Genomic DNA, 18,684 nt, shown 5'->3' with positions numbered 1-18,684 from the left:
CAAAATAAAAGGTTTAAAAACAAAAACAAAAAAAACACTTGTCTATTTAGTTTGTGAATACACTTTTTACTCGACTGGTGTAATTTAACAGTTTTAAGCAAGACATTCAGGTAGTGACAAAAACACTCTATTGTGGAATTGACGAGTTTTGTTAACAATGTTGAGCATTTTGTGTGAAACTCTTCCGGTTTCGGTCCTCGCTGTCAGAATACTCGCTCGACCAGTTTTTCACGCTGTACCGCATGACTTTCTTAATTGGACAGATTACTTCCTCTAAATAAAAATCCATCCTTTCATCGTCTACTTAAAATTGAATTCATCCCAAACTTTTAAACAAAAGGATAACGTCTGTCCTTGGTGGTAAACAGCACTTATTTATTGAAATGATATTAAAAAGAATAAGTACCAGATCTATTGCATTATTGTAGTATTTAGTTAATCTACTGCTCTTTTTCTCTTGTAGGATGGAGTGAACACAAATATACAAGGAACATTCAGCTATCACAGATTGCACACCAGAAAGTTTAGTAATGTAGTCTAATACAAGACCATCAAAATAATCCAGGATTTCGTTTTTCTCTTCTTCTTCTCGTATTAGTTCATTTTTTCCCCACGATGAATACAAAAGTCTGCTCAGAGGTGAGGACACAATCTCCGGCTCTGTACACAAACCTGTTGGTCGGGACAATTCAGATACTACTTCCAAACCCCCCCCAAAAAACAATTTTAAAAAAACAACAACAATAATATAATGCCAAGAACATGTACAATTCACTGACACAGAAAGTCAGCTGTGTTAATAGACATGCAACAAGTAACAAAACTTGCTGAAATTGCAACGATCGTTAAAAAAAAAAATCTATAACCACTTTTGCATAAATACTTTGTACAGTTCATTAATCAGCTGTGAAATGCACCTTTCTATTAAAATGACAACATAAAACTGCATTCATTAAAAACAGTGATTTCCCCGTGTTTTTGTACACGATTGAAAGAAGCCGAGTCAGCAAGACGGCATGATTGCACGCTAAATTACACCAGTTCCAAATGACACAAGATGGATAAAAGAAAGAGCTCATGTTAAAGATCTTTACATGGGGAAGTGAGTATTACGCTACTGTTCGGAATGGCATTTCATATTTCGACGTGTTTGAGACTTGGTGACATCTGGTGGAAAAGCAGAAGCAGCGCATTCTCTTGACAATCAAGCGGACCGTGAACGCACCGTGAAGGGGAAATACAGGAGGATCACATTTATGGAGGAGAATGACTGACACGGGACACGGCCTGGCAAATTAAAGTGAAATGACTGAATATGGACGAGCAACAGCCACCCTACGAAATAATGACAGTATCAGTGTAAAGGTGCGTTGACCTGAACTGAAACATACGGACTTTTGCCAGTTTTCTGTTGTGGTGGTTAACCGAGTTCCAGCATTCAGTGCACGTGTTGGTGCTGAGAAGCATCTTTGAGTGTTCCCGTAGAGGAAAATGTTCACTCGCCGCTTCGGTAATGCCGCAAAACAAAGCAGCCGGATAAACACCAACAAGAAAACGCCAAAAACAGAAGACACGCCGCTGCGCGATGTCCCTTTTTTTGTGTGCACGCTCCACGAGCCCCCGGAGGCCGGACAGAAACCCAAGAACGGGCACATTGAAGAGGCTCGCCCACACATTCACGCGCAGCTAAATGACACGTGTGCCCTTATTTTAAATGGAAAAAAAAACAATCTTTTTTCACAGATGAAGAACCTCATAACCGATGGAGCGATATGGTTTAAAAAGAACACCTGAAGCGATCACGCGTCCAGTTTTCTGGGAGCAGCAACAAAAATGATCCCGATGGGGATCTACACAAGTAGAGAAGGAACACGAAGGTAGCGTTTAAAAAAAACTGCAGCTCAGAGATCAAAGTAATTTGGCAACGGTGGTAAAAGAGCCTCTCTGGCTGGAGATTGTGGTCACAGACAAAATATAAATTAGAAATGTTTTAAACTTAAAAAAAAAAGAAAAAGAAATACGGAAGAAGACAGGTCATTTTGCATAACTAGACCTACTGGTCAACCCGCGGACATTAACTATGGACATTCATGATCCCTTCATCCCCTCCATGTTACTCTGGACTCGTGAATCTTCACACAGACTACACATCATTTTGTTTTTTAAAGCCAAGAGTGGTTAGTCACATCGCTATCTTACAGGCAAGTTGTTTTTTTACTCACTGACCTCTTGTTTTGTTTTGTTTTTTTGTTCTGTTAAAAAGGCCATGGTCGATATTTACAATATAAACAAGTTTGTAAAGTCTTGGTGGCAGGTGATCGATTGGAACGCGCCCAGTCGATGCTTTTCTTTCCTCTCTTTTCAGCTCTGGGTGATGAGTGCAGGTGGTCAAAGCAGCGAAAGAGTTTCCGTTCACTTCTGTTTTATGCCAGTGGTGATAAAACCGATACTGTACATGTGGTTATCAGACACGTGAGATGACTGAAGGATGTGTGGAGGCCTGTAGAACGTGGTCGAGACGCTCTGGTCCTCGGGGGGGGCGGGGGCGGCGCTCAGTTTCTGCCCTCGGTGCCGAGCTCGTGCTGCAGGTTGTAGTAACAGTTCTGACAGACCCGCACCGGAGACGAGATCTTCAGTCGCTTGATCTCGGACTGGAAGCGACTGCACCTGGAAAGTGAGGCGAGGGTGGAGAGCGTGAGGACATTTAGACAAAAACGGCGACCGCTTCCGGGTCGGGCCGACGGCATCGATCATTTCGAAAAGTAAGGATTTACTTTTGGCAGAAGAGCTGCCCGCAGTTCCTGCAGTGGTGGCGCCGCTCGGTGAGGGAGAAGCGCACCGCGCAGCCCGAGCAGCTGTCCACCACCTCGTCCTTCACCCAGTGGTCGGCCGCCGAACGGCCCGGCTGGTCGCTGACGGACCAGCTGAAGACTCGACCGCGTCCATCACCCACCAGGATCTTACTGTGGTCCCTGTGAGGGGGGTAAAAAGGGGCGGGGATTATAAAGAAAGAAGCTTTTTTTTTATTTGTTATTTGGGATATTGCTTACTTGGAGATGGCAAGAGAGGTGATCTCAGCCGGGTGAGCGTTGTCCTTGCGGTCAAACGCAGTGTGCATGGTGAGTTTGCTCCTGAAGACCAGCTGGCGCTCCCATCTGTACCCTGGAGGCACCCACAAATACACACTCAAACAAGCCGAATCAAACAACTGGAGCACACAGCCATCAGATGGAGCTTCGTGTGTGTGGTGTTTTCTGTGAAGCCACAGCCGATCAGAATAATTAGGGGAAAACATCTTTGACAGTTGCTCCCAGCGCACCTGTTCTGAGCTGGTTGTAGGTGCGTGCGTCCGTGTTGGGGGGCTGGAAAGGCTGTGGTGCAGAGCTCTGGCCTGGGTTACATGGGTGAGGGTGAGGGTGAGGAACTTTAGCTTGGCCCTCTGAGTAGTTGACAAACACAAAGCCGTCCTTCTCGTCGACGCTGAGCGTGTCTGACCAGCGGTGAGAGTCGTCAGAGCTGCTGTCCATGGACCAGGAGGCCCCTGCTCGGGCTGAAGGCCCTTCAAGATAAAGCAGACATCCGTGTAGTAAGAGGTCAGCTGAAGTCTCCAAACATCCACAGAAGGAGCGGTTTACCTCTGGGTCTGTGGACGGTGCTGCCAGGTTGGCTGCCGCCACCGGCTGATGGATTCCGTGGTGCTTTGGGCTCTTGATTCGAACCGGGCTCATCTGCATCCGAGTCACTGCTGTCATCGTCGCCATTTTGGGTCTCCCCGCCCTCTGTACGACAACACGTGTATTAATAAAATCCTTTGAATTACAATAGGATCCTTTGAAAATTAAAAACACCTCCAGGCAGTTTTTCTTCTTCACTCACCAATTTTCTCCTCCCCACAGCAGTCGGGCACATCTGGTTCCACTGGTTGTGGGGCAGGGGTTTCTGGGACTTGGAGGAACTCCATTCTCCAAAACTACAAAACAAAAAATAATTCATTTAACACGTATTAAAAGCACATTCACAAATTTAGGTGATCAAGGGATAACATTTGGCTCCTTAATAACAGAAGTTTTTAAAAAGGGGCTTAATTAAGCGAGGTGATTAAGGTGATTAAGATACCCTGACTACTCCATCGGAGTGCCCAGTGACGATGACGTTCTGCATGTCCCACTCGTTCATCTCTGACACGCAGCAGCACAGGATCTGCTGACTGCGCCCCGTGAAGGTGTTGGCGCTGGAAATGGGGCTGCCGTTAATGCTCCACACGTGAATGTACGTGCCTGCGCAGGATACGATATCCCCCTACACAGGCGCAAACGCACACAATTTATTATTATTACCGCTGTGTGACTTTTAGAACTCTTAATAGAAGGGTGGGGAGCCAGCGTTCTCTGACTCACCGTCAGTTCATTGATGCACAGAGCTGAGACGGGTGCCCGATGCCCCCTGAGTTGAGTAACAAAGGAAAGCTTGTTGAGGTCCCAGATGATGCAGGTTCGATCCCGGGAGCCGCTCACAACGATGCGGTACGCCGATGATGCCGTCAGACACGTTACAGCGTCTGTGTGACCCAGTAGTGCCTGCCGTTCCAGAACACAGACCGTCAAACGTAAAGCTGCTTCTCTCTGTCAGGTAGCGTAACAAAGATTCTGACTTTGCGTCTTCATGGGTTTTTTGGGCGGCCGTGACTTTACCTGTTTGAGTGTAATTGATTTTGCCCTCTCCTTGGAGGTTCCCGTCTCCCACACGCAGATGGCGGTGCTGGTGCCACCGGTGATGACCAGCTTTGGGTTTGGGCATATGGCACAAAGGATCTGGCCCCATTCTGACAGACATTCATACACCACCAGTGCCTAAAGACCAGAATTAGACATGAGGTTAGGAAGGTAGAAGATACAGGAAAAGACCATTCTGCCACAGGCTCTGAAAGCTCTCCGCAGGAGCGTCCTTTTGTCCACACCTGGATTTAAATGGATTTAATTCTACTCTTATTTTCTGCTAAACGCAAAAGTTTATATACAGGTAGAGAAAAGTAGCAGTTGAAGACATCTGTTAGACGTCTTCGAGACTCCAGATAAATTCCAACAAGCTGAATGATTCAGATAAAGTATGTGTTTTTTAAGATAAACTGATAAATGCAACAAGGCCAAATTGTGTAAATGATCAGTAGCAATATCTGATGATTGGCCAGTCATATGTGAAAAGTTGCTGGGTCATGATCAAACCACTGAGGACCATTAATTGTTGCTTGGGGGGTGGTGAGTAAAAGTGTGTTGCGATTGATTCACCAGCAGAGGGAACTATTGACTTTAGCAGTAGCTAATGGCCAGAACTAAATGACCCAGCTTAAAAAAACACTATAAACGCTCTAATAAAACTATTTACAACAAAAGAGACGTTCTGAGATCATAACACATTAAACTGCATATCAAGAAAACAAAGATGGGGCTCAGCGACAGAATATGACCACATGAACAGATGTAGAGGAATCACAGTAGAATTCTAGTGAAACTACCTTGTCAGAGTCATAGTTAGCCAGACGACAGCTCAGGTCAGCGTAGCCCCAGGCAAAAGTCTTACTCCATGTAGGTGGAACCAGAACTTTATTCTGCTCCACAGCCAGTATTCCCTTGTCAGTGCACACGATCTGTCCAACAGGCTCCTTCAGCTCTAAACAGAGTAACAATGACAAGTCTGTAAAGGCCACGTTGAAGTCTACAAAGAACTGAAGCCTTCGAGGTTCGTTGGTGACCAAACATATTAGTCTGTCATTCTGTTTTTGTACCTTTGACCGGTGCTAGAGAGGGTCTGAGATTGTCCAGATGATGGAAGAAGATCTTGTCACTGTTGGAGCTTGGAGGAACACTCATTATGTCACCGTTCGCTTTGCTGCGCACCCGTTTGGGAGGATGAGGTTTCTTAAACAGCTGAACCACACAGACAGAATAAATATTTATTTCTGCAGATTTTCTTACATGTTGAGTAGATTTTTTTGTGAATGATGATCAAGGTAAGCACTGGCACAGCTGTCTGATGCAGTAGCACAGCCAGAGAAGCTTTAGGGGTTCAGTCAGTCTCACCTGTTTTGGGATTTGTCCAAAATTATTAATGAACCCGATGGTGGCCGTCTCCTTCAGAGGGTCATTGATGTTGTAAATGTCCACCTGTCCCTCATAAAACAGGTGATGAAAGACGTTGACTGCCTCTACAGCTGGTGGACCCTGTTGCTTGTAGCCAAAAATGAGGTCGATCCATTCGTGGAGGTGAGCTGAGACGTAATCACACTCCAGCGCCTGCAGCCATGGTGAAATACAATGCAGATGTCTACTCACTGCCACTGGGACACATCTTTGGTGGGTTTGTCTTACCTCTCTGTGGACCCTGATAAACTCTCGTGGGTCTCCCTTTGCCCAAGGTGGCAGGATGACGTCAGCCAGCTTAATGCCATTCTGTTTGGCACCTGAGAGACAGAGACAGGAAAGATGAGACAAAGATAGAAAATTGACATTTCTGGGGATGACTCCCTTTACTGACCCAAGTCAAAGTTGTTGGAGTTGAGCAGGAACTCGGGCAGGTAGAAGAACTCTGGTATGAGCTCTTTGACGTCAGCCATGTTGTGTTTGGAGGCAGAGAACCAGGCTTCACGCACACTGTGGAACATCCTGTCCGCCAGGTCAAAATGACCTCCCTGGCATTCACACGAGCACACAGAAAGATGGTTTTACACTCCAGATAAAAACATTTATGGGAAGCCAACTGGGACTCTATGCTGATTTACTATTGTGAATTAATTAAGAGTAGACAAACTTCTGTACAGGCAGAAAATGAAATTAAGGAGTCAGACATCTAGAACAGAAAAGGTCTTGATCGGACCTGAAGTCTGAGGAAAATCTGTGTGAAGGGTTCCATCCGGACCAGGTAAGAAGCAACAATCATGGCTGATGAGTAGTGGGTGCCATAGTGGTACGCTGGGGTTTCACCTGAACAACATTCATTTCCAACATTAGGAGGACTCAAAGAACACAGAACACACCTTTTATGTTGGGGACATTTACTTTCACTCCAGTCAAATTTAGAAAGGCTCCTCTAACCCACATATTTTGGATAAAAGAAGCCTCCCGGCTAAAAGTCTTACCGTTGGGGTCTTCCCAGTCCTTGTATCTCTTCTTGTACTGCGCCAGTCTGTCGTCAGTCTGCGCACCCATGGGTTTGGCCAGATTACGGAATGTCTTGGGATTGCTTAGGTCCAGTTCCTGATCAACAAAACATGGTTACTAGTAGAATAAATCTGGAAAAAACGAGCACTTTTTGTGATTAACTCTGCAAACACCTCCGAGTCATAATCGGCCAGAATCCAGGGGAAGACAGGATACTGCATGAGATCGTTGTAGGATCGTCCTGCCAGTGTGTTCAGATGCATCAGGTACTGGAAATTACTGATCTCTCCCCGCTGAATAACAGAGGATAAAAAGGAGTTTGAAATATGACACATTGCTCTGAGTTGCTAATCTGGAAAGATCAGGTGGATCAGAGGGATCGGAAATTCTTACCTCCCACCTCTGAGTCACTGACTTTTCACCGACCAGAGTGCTGAGGAGGCCCGAGCTGACAAACAAACACAATGTTGAATAGAAAAGGTCTCAATGTCATGTTTCAGCACATAGGTTGGATGGAACGCAGCATAGCAGGTACTTCATTAGATCATTATTAAAGCAGAAATTCAAAAGAATTACACGGGGGAAGAATCATTAACAAAGAAGTATTTCTCAAATGTAAATACACAACAGAGATCAGCTCACCCTTGCTCCACGCTGGTGTTGGGTCGCTGGCCTGAAACTGATTCTGAACTGTCTGCCAGTGAAGGCACCACGGCCAGAAACCTGTCAGGAGTTACAATCATTAAGAGTTGTGAGCTACTCTAAACAGAAATGCTATGGTGACGATATCGTGTTTAATGCGGTGTTAAAGCAGCAACAGCATACATCCAGGATCTATATGTGTGTTTGCATTCAGCACCTTTGGTAAACTTTGTTGCGGACTCCTTTCTGGAAGGCTAACAAATAGTTCCTGCCGTCCGCTGAGAAAACTTCCACTGCAATGGGCTGAAAGGCAATAAAAAAAAAGGCGATAGTGAGAATAACACTGCAGAGTGAGATTTGAAATCCCACAGACATACTCCATACATTAAAAACTACCAATAAATAACTTAAAGCACTCTAAATAAATTCTCATTAGCGATAAGCGGTACTGCAGATTTTCCAACACAGGTAGAGCATAATGACCTGCAGCAGGTATCGTCTCTTGTGCACCTCCTTGATATCTTCATAGGCAAAGATGCTGCAGGTTCTCTTCAGCTGACTCTGTCCTTGTCGTGCTCCTTGGGGGATTATGGCTTCATGCAAACTGGAAGCAGAAAACAAGTAGTGAGATAAGATAGATAAATAACTGATTGTTCTGGGGTCTCACTAACAACCTTGGCCTAGAAATGCATTCATGGCTTGAATGCATTTCATTTTGTGGGGAACTATGTAATATCCCTCCAAAGTCAGCGTGTTCTGTAGCAGCAGCATGACATCATCCCATGCAGCACAAGCTCCCACTGCAGTCTCCATAAGAATGATGTCACCTTTTATTCAAGGAATGACGTACCTTCAAAATCTGTAGCCCTGAATTAATCATTCGAAATAATTCATCAATGTTTTTACAGCAGCAATAGAAACTCGGGCATACTTGGTGGGCAATGTGTCAATGTCCCTGATCTCCCGGGACACAGTCATGGTGTAGCCGTCGATGACATAAAAGTGCTCTTTCCCAAACAGAAGCAGCCCCTCGCTCGTATCGAGCCCCTGGACCCTGGCACAGCGGTACATGTGCTGGATCTGAAAAAGCCAAATAACAATAAAAGATATTGAGAACAAAAGGGCATAGAGTTGGAATGAAAAGTCAAGTGAATTGACCTCCCTGACTGAAATCCTATCTACCGGTATATGCTAATTCTAACTAGAAAGAAATATAAATTTTCAAAATAAGATTTCAAACAATTCAACATTTTTAACCGGGTAGAGAGCACCCAAAGTTAATCCTTATCTTAATCATCTTTAACCCTATTAAAGGTGATATTTTAAAAAAAGGACTGCACTACACCACACTTCCCTCACTGCACAGTCTGGTGGTTCTGGCTCTCTCACCTTCTCTCCCTCCTCCAGGAGGCGCAGCAGGGACGTGTTGTCGGTCCGCTGCTCTTCCTCAGGCCCTCCTGACTCCAGCAGCTGCTCCTGAAGCTGATCCTGACCGTCTTCATCTGCCCCGTCTGCGGTTGACCTGGATCTCTTCAGAGGAGCCTTCACCAGACCTGAGAGACACACAGAGAAATCTCAGATGAAATAAGAGAAGCAACATTCGGATTTTTTAAAATATGTATCTATTTGAACTCTAAATAGTCTAAAATGGTGTCTGTACCCTTGACTCTCGCAATGGTGTCCTCTCCATGCTCGGGTTCGTGCGGCGTGGTCTCTCCTTCTGTGCTATGCTCTACAGAGTGCTGATACATGCCAGGATTCCCAGACAGCAAACGCATGTAGTACTCTTTACTGTCATAGCTGATGGCTCGTCGATAACGAAGAGGCTTCTGCTGAAATTAAAAAGACGGGAACTGAGTCTCCCCTCAGAATAACAACCAGCTAGGAGAGCAGCCACGCTGCATATTTTAGGTTTGGTAAGTCCAGGCCAAGTAAAAAAGTATAAATGCTTGTCATTTACCACAAAAGGGATTTTTCCTCAAAAGCGCACGCACACACTCACACACACACACAGGCAGGCTTCAAAACATGTCTGAACCACACAGGATCTTCACATCCAATGTTATCTCATATGTAGCACTTTGATTAGGATAATTTTGTCTCTGATGCTTTGAACATGCAGTCACTCAAACTGCTGTTGTCTTCGGGGTGGTACCTGACAATGGAAAAGGACCCCAGAGAGGGCTGAAGGTAACAAGGGCACCAGAGGTGGGGGGGAGGGCTGGAGGATGTAAAAAGATGTAGAGTGACGACTGTTCCATATTTAGACTCACTGTCCGTTGTCACTTTATAAAACTGTATTATTTATATATATCTCATGCCATCTACAAAAGTAAATGAACTTAGAGACCCCCTCAAACTTAAGGTCACGGCAGATCAAAGTTAATTACCTGGGCCGAGTTCGTGTTTGGCTCTATTTCAGGGATGTACGGATAGTGGATGTAGAACATGTCATTGCGAACCATCTTCTTTCGCATTCTACAGGGACCCTCTGTCATCTCCAGCATGAACTTGTCCAGGTGGGAACCTATGGGAGGACCCCAGAGGCCCCTTTCGCGCAGGAGCTCGTACTCAATGGACGCCCACTCCTCGGTCACGTACTTCAGGGAATTCTGCTGCCGCTGAAAGATGTTTGGACAGACGAGGTGTGACTCACTGTAAAAAGTTAGCACCGAAGAAATGGACTCTTGCTCTCACAACTGCTGCTTCAGCCTGATGGAACAGGTCCCATGTATTTTTGATTTGGCAAACCGTGACGCAATAATCTTGTTACAAATGTCTCATGTTTGTTTCTGCAGTTACTTTCTCTGCTCAGCTGACTTAGCTGACTTTTTGCGTCTGCTAATAACGCCCGTATGGTACCTCTTGATGCTCTTTGTACTGCATAGCCACCAGGTCTCGGACGACAGCGATGTGAGTGAACATCCACTGGAACGTCTCCTGTCGGTGAAAAATAAAAGGCTCTACTGACACAATGCTCACCAACACACGCTTCACAGCCACTGCATCTGTGTAGCACTGTGTTAGCTGGTCACCTGTGCAGAGAGGCTGTTCTTGTTCAGGCTGTTCTCCTTTTTGTTGCGGCGGACGCCCGTTAGCTTTGAGAGGCCGAAGTTGCTGCTCACCCTGGACAGTTTGGACTGGCTTGCCGGCGCCAGAGCCTCCCCTCGACCCACACATTTCTTCTCGTACACTAAAAACAACAGCAGAAAATTTGACCAATGGTTGCAACAAAGGCCTCATTGTTCTTAGTGTTAGGTAGTTAGGTTTTGCTGTGGTCTTTGTGCCATTGATGCTAGAATGTAATTACATGTTTAATATTTTGATGCTTCACTTTATTTATTAAATATGAAATAAAGCAGGAAAAATTGGTCCAATATGTACTTTTCTAATTCCGCGCAGATTGCAGTTCAGGTAACAATTGTCAATTGAAGGCAAATTCCAGTTTTATAGAACTCAATGCATTGAAAATTAATCTAAATCCCTTCAGATGACAAGCAAATAATGTGTTTCTTCTGCATGCCAAAAGAAATCATTGGCAGGGATTTCAGGTTAGTACAACACTGATGAAAGGTGAGAGAAAACAAAGTATAACATCATTAACATGCTCTACTGGCAGGTCACCCAATTAAAGTAGTTCCTGAATGCAGCACCAAGGAGAGCTCCCACACAACTGAAGGAGCTTAAGTCAAAGATGGACATGCCTCAGAAAAAAGAAAAACACATGCAAAGCAAGCGCGTGTATTAACACGCGTGTGCGTTCCTCACCGAGGTGGTTCTGCCAGCTCTTCAGGGCTGGCTCTTCCAGAGCTGGCTTGGCCGTGGTGATGTCCACATGGCCCCTATCATTGCAGGGTAGAGACACTTTGAATATGTCCTCCAGCATCTGACGTTTGCTGTGCATCAGCTCCGTCCACACTCTGTTTACGGCCTTTAACAGCAGCTGCCGGCCTACAGACACAGAGTAATAACTGAATTATTTCATGTTGTTGCTTCTAATACATTTATGACGTGTGTATGGTATAAATATGATAGGAACACAAACTAAACAACTCTCTTATAGGGCACTGTCTCACCCTCGCTGACATCATGGCTGTGTGTAGCATCAGCTTCATTCTCTGTCGGCATCATGACGTGCCAGGTTGTCATCCTAGCCTCGGCCTCCAGGCCAAATCCCTCCACGCTGCTGCAGAAACAAACACAGAGACAGTAGCAACCAGCCGAGGAGGGTGCCACAGGGAGCTCTATGTGTTTGTTTTGTAGAATAAATGATGTTACACAATGCTGCTGCGCGGTCTGTTAAAGCCTATCCCACTGTTGTGCTTTAATTCAATGCAGTACAGTATTGAAAATAGGAGAGGCAGAAGTGTAAAATAATGTTTGGACAAAAGGTAAACAAGTTTTACTATTACAACTATCCTCAGAGGCAAGGTTGCTGAGGATTAATCTCAGAGGTAAATCTTACAAGCGGGGCTCATTAGCTCAACGTATGGTTGCACATTATCTCACCCTCCATGCATGTAAAGGTCTCTGATGAGAGGGTAAAACATGCATGCTCCTCACTACCAAATATCACAGTCAGATTTTAGTCTGAAGTAAATAAACAGGGACAAGCTTGGAGCTGTTATTTATAGCTGCACTCTCAATATTTGTAAAGCTTTAGCCCCAAATCTCCTGTGTTGCAGCAGGATTTAAGCCAATCTGCAAAATGATTCATGCATGTAAATAGCACTCACCTTGCATACATATTGGTTCTGAGAAACTTTCCAGAAATATTCCAGGGATTTACAGAAGCCATCTCACTACAGTACCCCCCACAGAGCAGGCTTTATTAACTCACCTCCCACTGTGCAGGCAGATGAAGCAGTGAGCCAGACAGGCCACAAAGTCTTGGTCGTGGTTGCCGGGGCCGAGCACCAGGTTGCGGTTGACCGTCAGTACCCTCAGAGCGTCCAGCAGTGCCACCTGCTGAGCGACCGTCTTGTGGGGTCGACAGAGCTGGTAGAGCACCGTCCGGTTCAGACAGTGGTAGATGGTGTCGAGGGAGAGACCCTGGGAGCGTCTCTTAGACTGAAACAAGAGAAGATGAGGTGGAGACAGAGAGGTAGATGCAGGTTAAATTGGAATCCTCTGTGTGGCTGTCACACTGTTCTGGATTCTAGATTCTGTGTTAATAGTTCAGCTGAGATTTGTTAAAGCAACTGGGCTGAACTGGTCTAAGCAGCTGTGAATGTGGCTTTGGGTTTTTCTTTTCTTTCGCACTAAATTGTTAGGGGAGATCTAGCTGGAAATAGAAATAAGAAAATAAACACAGTACTCTCACACAGGAAGAGGTCTTTAAATGCAAAATGCTGTGAATAAATAAGGAAGAAAAAGTGTGGATGCCTCTTTAAATGTGTCACATTACAATACACAACTGGAGTGTGTGTATAACATTTGAATAAGTAGCCATAAAATGATAAAAATAGATAAAAATGACCTTTTGGGGGGCCTAATCTCTTATCTCCTACAGGCATGACCTCAATTCAGTATTTACAGCCAAGATTAGGTTTTTTCAGTTGATTAACTGGAACATTAAAGGAACAAATGATCCATTTTTTACGAATCCATATAAAATGATGTTATGTTCCTTGATGAATACACCTGCCGATCAGTCAGGCTCAGCCGTGTCAAATATGAATAAATGATGCCTGCAGCAACACAGATGTTACTTATCTAACTCATTCCTTAGAATTTTCATTGGTAACATTAACTGGAAGACATTTCAATGAAGGACCATTTTAAATGGCACACAGATGCCATCTGTTTGCCTCCGGCCGCTCTGGAAGAGAGTGACTATCAAAAGTACCAGTGGAAAACCTGGTACACAGCCAGACATCAGTTCTATTGCAAATGTTGGAAGGCTTTATGTACCTGTGATTTGCCCCTGGAGAAGGATTTACTAAAATTATTTCAAGAAGCATTAGCACGTCTGAATGAAAGTACAAGTCAGTTTTTCCACCCCATAGAGGGTAACGTGCTGTCATTCATACCTGTCCTATGAGCTGAACAATGAAGTCCACCACTAGTTTGGAGTCCTTGTTGAACATGCCCTGCCACAGCTTGTCCACCACCCGTTGCGTGAAGTAAAAGACATTGTTGACCAGGATCTGATAACTGCCTCCACTGCTGAGGGGCAGAGAGGCATCTTCACCTGAATGGACAAGCGCAGCAACGAAGACAACACCATTATTTTATGGATCATTCTAAAACCATCAACTACCAAGTTTGCTTGGAAACAACGAGAGTTTGTGCTGACCTAAAAGGACATCAGCGGCCAAAAGATGTTCCATGACCCCATCCAAGATGTTTGATTGAAATTCCTTCTGCTGTGTTCTGGTGGAGCGCTCTGGGGAGGCCTGGTACCGGGATACACATTAACATGGAAATCGGATTAAAAAAAATAGCAATAATTATCTTAAAATTCCTTTAATCAGGTAACCCATTACCTCCAACAGTAGGTCAACGATGGGTGTCTGCTTGCTGGCTGGGGTCATACAGAGGTTGTCCATGATGAGGACCCTCATGAAGTCAAAGACGTATTTTTTGGCCGGGTGGTTGGTCAGGGAAGTCTTGGAGCCCACGTTACAGTATTCCGATTGGCTGCGATTCATACAGGAGTCGCCAGCAAAAGCCTTGAACTCCTCAATGGGAGAACCTGCCTCATCATCTAAATCAGTGACCTGAAACACAGTGGACAGGGACGTTTGAACAACAGGCTGATTCCCTTTATCGTGCTACTTCATAAAAGAAGATTTAAATGAAATCTTTCAATGATATACTTCAAACTTGACTTCCCTCGCTTTTAATTTAACAATCAATAATTCAGTCACAAACAGACTGAAGTATTTACAAACTGATTTAGCTTTTGAGAACATCTGCAATAACAAAGACATTATACTGATTTAAACAGAGTTTAGGCCAGTTATGTTTTCATTGTCATCTTAAAGTGTGCCTCATATTTGTTCAGCAGAAAACACATTTCCTTTAGGTAGAGCCATCTCACCATCTCAGAATAGGGCCGTATGTTGAAAGGAAACACGGCTGCTGCCAGAGCACACAGGAAGTCAGCACTGTGCCACATCGGTGAAAGGTCGGTCACATTATGGTAAAGATACCTAAAGAATTGCATGAGGGTGACTGGATACTCCCTCAGCCAGGACCCTTCCTCCTCTGACTGCCATGGCTGCCAAGACACAGAAGACACTGAGCTGGTAAAATATCACACTAACTTGAGCTAAACTACGAGTTCTTTAAACGAGTCATTAATACCAGAGGGTCAGAAGAAGCTTGTAAACTACCAGCAGTGGACACATTGCTACTACTATAGAAATTATTTAAATAAGTATTTTAATGTATGAATACAGGTGCAGCTTAAATACATACCTGAAGTAGGTAGATGATATGCAAACTGAATGTTAAATGCCAGTGCTCATAATCATTTTTTAATATTACTTATGTAAAAAAAAAGATAAATTTGGGAAATCTAAAGTGGCTAAAATGTAACTTGCCTTAGTTAACAAACTGTTATAATATATCTAAAAATGATCAGAAAAAAAACATTGGAAAGAGAACTTGACTTATCTTTCCACCTGATTCTTATCATCATCATTAAAGATAGCGCTCACCAGGTTGAGCATGCTGCGCAGCATGGCCAGAAGCAGGAAGGCAGCCTCGGTACAGACATTGTGGATGGAGCCAACTACTGTTGCACTAGAGGCTGGCATTCCAAAGATGAAGGTCCAGATTGAGTCCAGGTCAAACTAAGGTGGCAAACATGTATTGAGTGAATATTAAATACAAACCTCAAATGCTCAGTAAAATAGGAACATAAATGATACAATTCATGAGCCAAAGAGTGAGAAGCAACAGAAAGTACGATATACTGACATGTATGTGTAGACTGTCTGGCAGCTCAGTAACCGGCTGTTGCAAGAACAGGGCCATGAGCAGGAAGTAAAGCTCTGGCACATTTGTGTGTTTGGGCAGCAGAGTCTGTAACACTGGGAATCCTTGGAAGTGGCAAGCTTCCCGGTTGATCTCGCGCACTGTGGAGCGTCCGCCAGCGCTGCGACCCACATTAAAGCCTAAAAGAGGAGAGGATATTTAATATGGAGAAAAATTCCATTAATCCTCGGACTGGTGACATCATCATCACACATCCTCTGATACAGAATAACAACTCTACATTTAAAAGGCAAATCTATTAAGGAATTAACTACCGTCAATTTCCATTTAAGTAATCTTTTGAGCTACTTGGGGAACGGAATGAGTACAAGTTTGAAATCAGAGGGCTGGATGACAAATCTGAATCTGCATAATTCTAAGGGCTTAACCTGGGAGCGCATGCTACAACAGCGGTACTTCTGTTAGGCCAGGTACTACTCAGCATGATTTCCAAAAGCAAGATCAATGGTTCTCAGTCTGGAGCGCTGCTGGAACACACTCCAACGTAGTGAAGAGAAAGATAAAAGGAGATTCTCTAATAAACCGATTTTCTGAATCATTTGAGCCTAAGATGGTGCAAAAACAAATAAATAAAACAAGGAGACAGGTTGAAAACCATTGAGCCCAGTCTATGTTCACAGCAGCAGGGAGAGCAGGGAGGCAAGAAGTAAAACAACAAACCCTTGGCTGTGCGGCGCGCAAACTGCGCAGCTTTGTGTTTACCAATCGAAGGCCAACTCCGACGGAAAACGTTGCCAGAATGAGGAGAGTTGTCTGCTGAGCCATATTACAACATACAGTATATATATATATATATATATATATATATATACACACACACGGGACATTATGACTGCCTGTGTCTGACTCCAGCAGTAAACATGAACGATGGAATCACATTTCTGGGCTACATGTTGTTGACAAACAAGCCTGTCAGAAACAGTCACGAGCCAACCCGACTCACCCAGCACGGTGCCGATCTTATTGGTCAGGACAGAGTCGGTGTGGTCCAGCCAGCCGCCACCACACAGGCCCTCTCTGAAGCGGTTGAGTATAGACTGATTGGAGAGCAGCACCACCAGGATCCACAGAGCGGCCGTGACTGTGCTCGAGTGTAGATGTTCCTCCATGAACATCAGGAGCCAATCAAAACCAAGTGTCCGAACCAGCTCCTCACACGCTCTGCAGAGATGGAGCCCAACAGTGTCAGATAATGTGTTGTAGTCCAAGACCATAGTTTGCAATGAGCATTATCAGAATGAATAATAAGGAACATCTTTGCTTTTGCTGTACGAGATAATGTTTAGAGAATTTCCTGACTTACTGGGCACTGATGGAACATTTTTCTTTGGTGGTGAAAAGCAGTCTGAGCAGGTTATCCAGCAGTCGATTCCTCAGCAGAATGAGGTTGGCTGACAGGAGACCACCAAAATCATCGTCATTACCTGGACACACCATGATAAACAAGAGAGTGAATTAAAGTTGATGCTTTTTTTAAATCATCAGCAGTTTACCACATAATAACACTGCCACTCTCTAGTTGTTGTTACCTCCATCCAGCTTCTCCTCATTGTTAATTTCCATGACAACAAACTTCTCACACACAGCAAACGTGGGGAGAGTGGAAGAGATGAACTGGCCAAAACTGTGAAGTCAATGAGAACACCAAGCTTTAGCGCAGGTTCATGCATCCTGTATGGCCATGATTCATCAAAGAAGTAAAAAGAATAGCTGAGTATACAGATATAGATGAATAGATGTTATTACCGCAGTAGATCGTATGGATTCGGGAAGGCCTGTAGCAGCAAACTGAGGACGTTGCAGATGGCAGCTATGGTTGGCTGGGAGAGTGACGTGTCTCTCAGAGTCAGGAGCAGTCTGGGGATCAGCTGAAACTCTCTCAGCAGTTTGGCATTCTTAGCAGCCTCACTGTTTAATACAATTAGTACACACCGCTCAGATTTTTGTTGGAAATCACAACATCTAAAATTAGGGAAATTACTTCAGGAGGAAATTCTCTATCCATTTTAATACCGAGAATAATTTTATGGAAGTAAAAATACATAATGAAATTTTGGACAGTAACCTTGATTCTGTCAGGAGTTCGATGAAGTGCTCAAACAGAGAGAGATGGAGCTCGTAGGGAGCGTGGAGCCAGACCTGAGAAGCAGAAGGAGCAGAATTCCTTACTACAACCTTTATTGCCACCTCAGAATTTCAGGCTCTAGCTGGACTGATATCCCTATTAGAGTTTGACTGCAAATATGCTGAATAATGTTAATGGGAAATGCTTTAAAAGAAAATCCTCATCACACCTCTAGGTAAATGTTCACATACAGGTTAACAGAAATATGGAAATAATCCCCCAGGCCTCTACCTCAAAGTCACAGAGCAGGTCCTGGAAAGCAGTGGAGTTGGGAATGATGGCTGTCTCATGGCCGCTATCCACTGTTCCTACTAAAGAGAAGGTGAGATGGAGGATGTGGCTGTTGAGGAGTGAGCGCTTCTTCTTTAGCAGCATGGCCAGAAGCTGTGAAGCCAGAAAGATGTGTGAATGTTTCACTGCATTTCAAAATCCATTTCATTTCTGAGATTATGGAACAAGAAAACATTAAACAGTTGAATAATAAATTGTGCTCGCAGTTGAATCATGTCCGACCTGGTAGCCTTTGATGCGCTCCATTTCCTTACTGGCCAGCGGGTTACTCTTAACAACACACACCAAAGCCTTGACCGCTGCATACAGCCCCTCCACATCTGAAGCCATGGCAACCAAGCCCAAAATGGCAGCCGCCCCACCCACATATTGCAGGTTGGTGGCCACAGGTTTGGTCACAAACGCACGGACCCCTGAAGATGTCGAGGTGTAAAATCAACAATGAGATAGTGCAAAAACAAGATT

At 44.4% G+C, this 18,684-nt stretch overlaps 1 protein-coding gene across 6 annotated transcripts in view; it reads right to left on the bottom strand.

The window, feature by feature from the left end:
- Positions 1-78: 78 nt before the first annotated feature.
- Positions 79-18,684, bottom strand: part of wdfy3 (WD repeat and FYVE domain containing 3) — a 48,501-nt gene continuing 29,895 nt past the window's right edge. For 5 of the 6 annotated variants that reach the window (XM_029829491.1, XM_029829488.1, XM_029829489.1 and 2 more), the window contains 43 exons: positions 18,442-18,632; positions 18,160-18,312; positions 17,869-17,942; positions 17,550-17,711; positions 17,333-17,427; positions 17,107-17,227; positions 16,747-16,964; positions 15,726-15,922; positions 15,464-15,598; positions 14,842-15,021; positions 14,285-14,518; positions 14,095-14,194; positions 13,829-13,989; positions 12,637-12,866; positions 11,873-11,982; positions 11,565-11,747; positions 10,832-10,989; positions 10,659-10,736; positions 10,187-10,417; positions 9,457-9,628; positions 9,186-9,349; positions 8,728-8,876; positions 8,280-8,400; positions 8,014-8,099; positions 7,797-7,877; positions 7,548-7,602; positions 7,328-7,447; positions 7,133-7,250; positions 6,871-6,977; positions 6,532-6,685; positions 6,366-6,457; positions 6,078-6,290; positions 5,783-5,924; positions 5,513-5,667; positions 4,692-4,850; positions 4,398-4,577; positions 4,117-4,299; positions 3,877-3,970; positions 3,636-3,779; positions 3,320-3,559; positions 3,051-3,162; positions 2,775-2,972; positions 79-2,667 (listed from right to left, as the gene is read on the bottom strand). In XM_029829491.1, the coding sequence (XP_029685351.1) occupies positions 2,553-2,667; positions 2,775-2,972; positions 3,051-3,162; positions 3,320-3,559; positions 3,636-3,779; positions 3,877-3,970; positions 4,117-4,299; positions 4,398-4,577; positions 4,692-4,850; positions 5,513-5,667; positions 5,783-5,924; positions 6,078-6,290; positions 6,366-6,457; positions 6,532-6,685; positions 6,871-6,977; positions 7,133-7,250; positions 7,328-7,447; positions 7,548-7,602; positions 7,797-7,877; positions 8,014-8,099; positions 8,280-8,400; positions 8,728-8,876; positions 9,186-9,349; positions 9,457-9,628; positions 10,187-10,417; positions 10,659-10,736; positions 10,832-10,989; positions 11,565-11,747; positions 11,873-11,982; positions 12,637-12,866; positions 13,829-13,989; positions 14,095-14,194; positions 14,285-14,518; positions 14,842-15,021; positions 15,464-15,598; positions 15,726-15,922; positions 16,747-16,964; positions 17,107-17,227; positions 17,333-17,427; positions 17,550-17,711; positions 17,869-17,942; positions 18,160-18,312; positions 18,442-18,632 (6,365 nt within the window). In that variant the 3' untranslated portion in view covers positions 79-2,552. The remainder of the gene's footprint in view (positions 2,668-2,774; positions 2,973-3,050; positions 3,163-3,319; positions 3,560-3,635; positions 3,780-3,876; positions 3,971-4,116; positions 4,300-4,397; positions 4,578-4,691; positions 4,851-5,512; positions 5,668-5,782; positions 5,925-6,077; positions 6,291-6,365; positions 6,458-6,531; positions 6,686-6,870; positions 6,978-7,132; positions 7,251-7,327; positions 7,448-7,547; positions 7,603-7,796; positions 7,878-8,013; positions 8,100-8,279; positions 8,401-8,727; positions 8,877-9,185; positions 9,350-9,456; positions 9,629-10,186; positions 10,418-10,658; positions 10,737-10,831; positions 10,990-11,564; positions 11,748-11,872; positions 11,983-12,636; positions 12,867-13,828; positions 13,990-14,094; positions 14,195-14,284; positions 14,519-14,841; positions 15,022-15,463; positions 15,599-15,725; positions 15,923-16,746; positions 16,965-17,106; positions 17,228-17,332; positions 17,428-17,549; positions 17,712-17,868; positions 17,943-18,159; positions 18,313-18,441; positions 18,633-18,684) is intronic. The other variant, XM_029829490.1, reaches the window with a different exon arrangement.

Source organism: Takifugu rubripes, chromosome 21 (assembly GCF_901000725.2).
Source record: "Takifugu rubripes chromosome 21, fTakRub1.2, whole genome shotgun sequence".
In the NCBI taxonomy this organism is placed as follows: Eukaryota; Metazoa; Chordata; class Actinopteri; order Tetraodontiformes; family Tetraodontidae; genus Takifugu; species Takifugu rubripes.
This window is presented reverse-complemented; position numbering and strand designations above follow the sequence as displayed.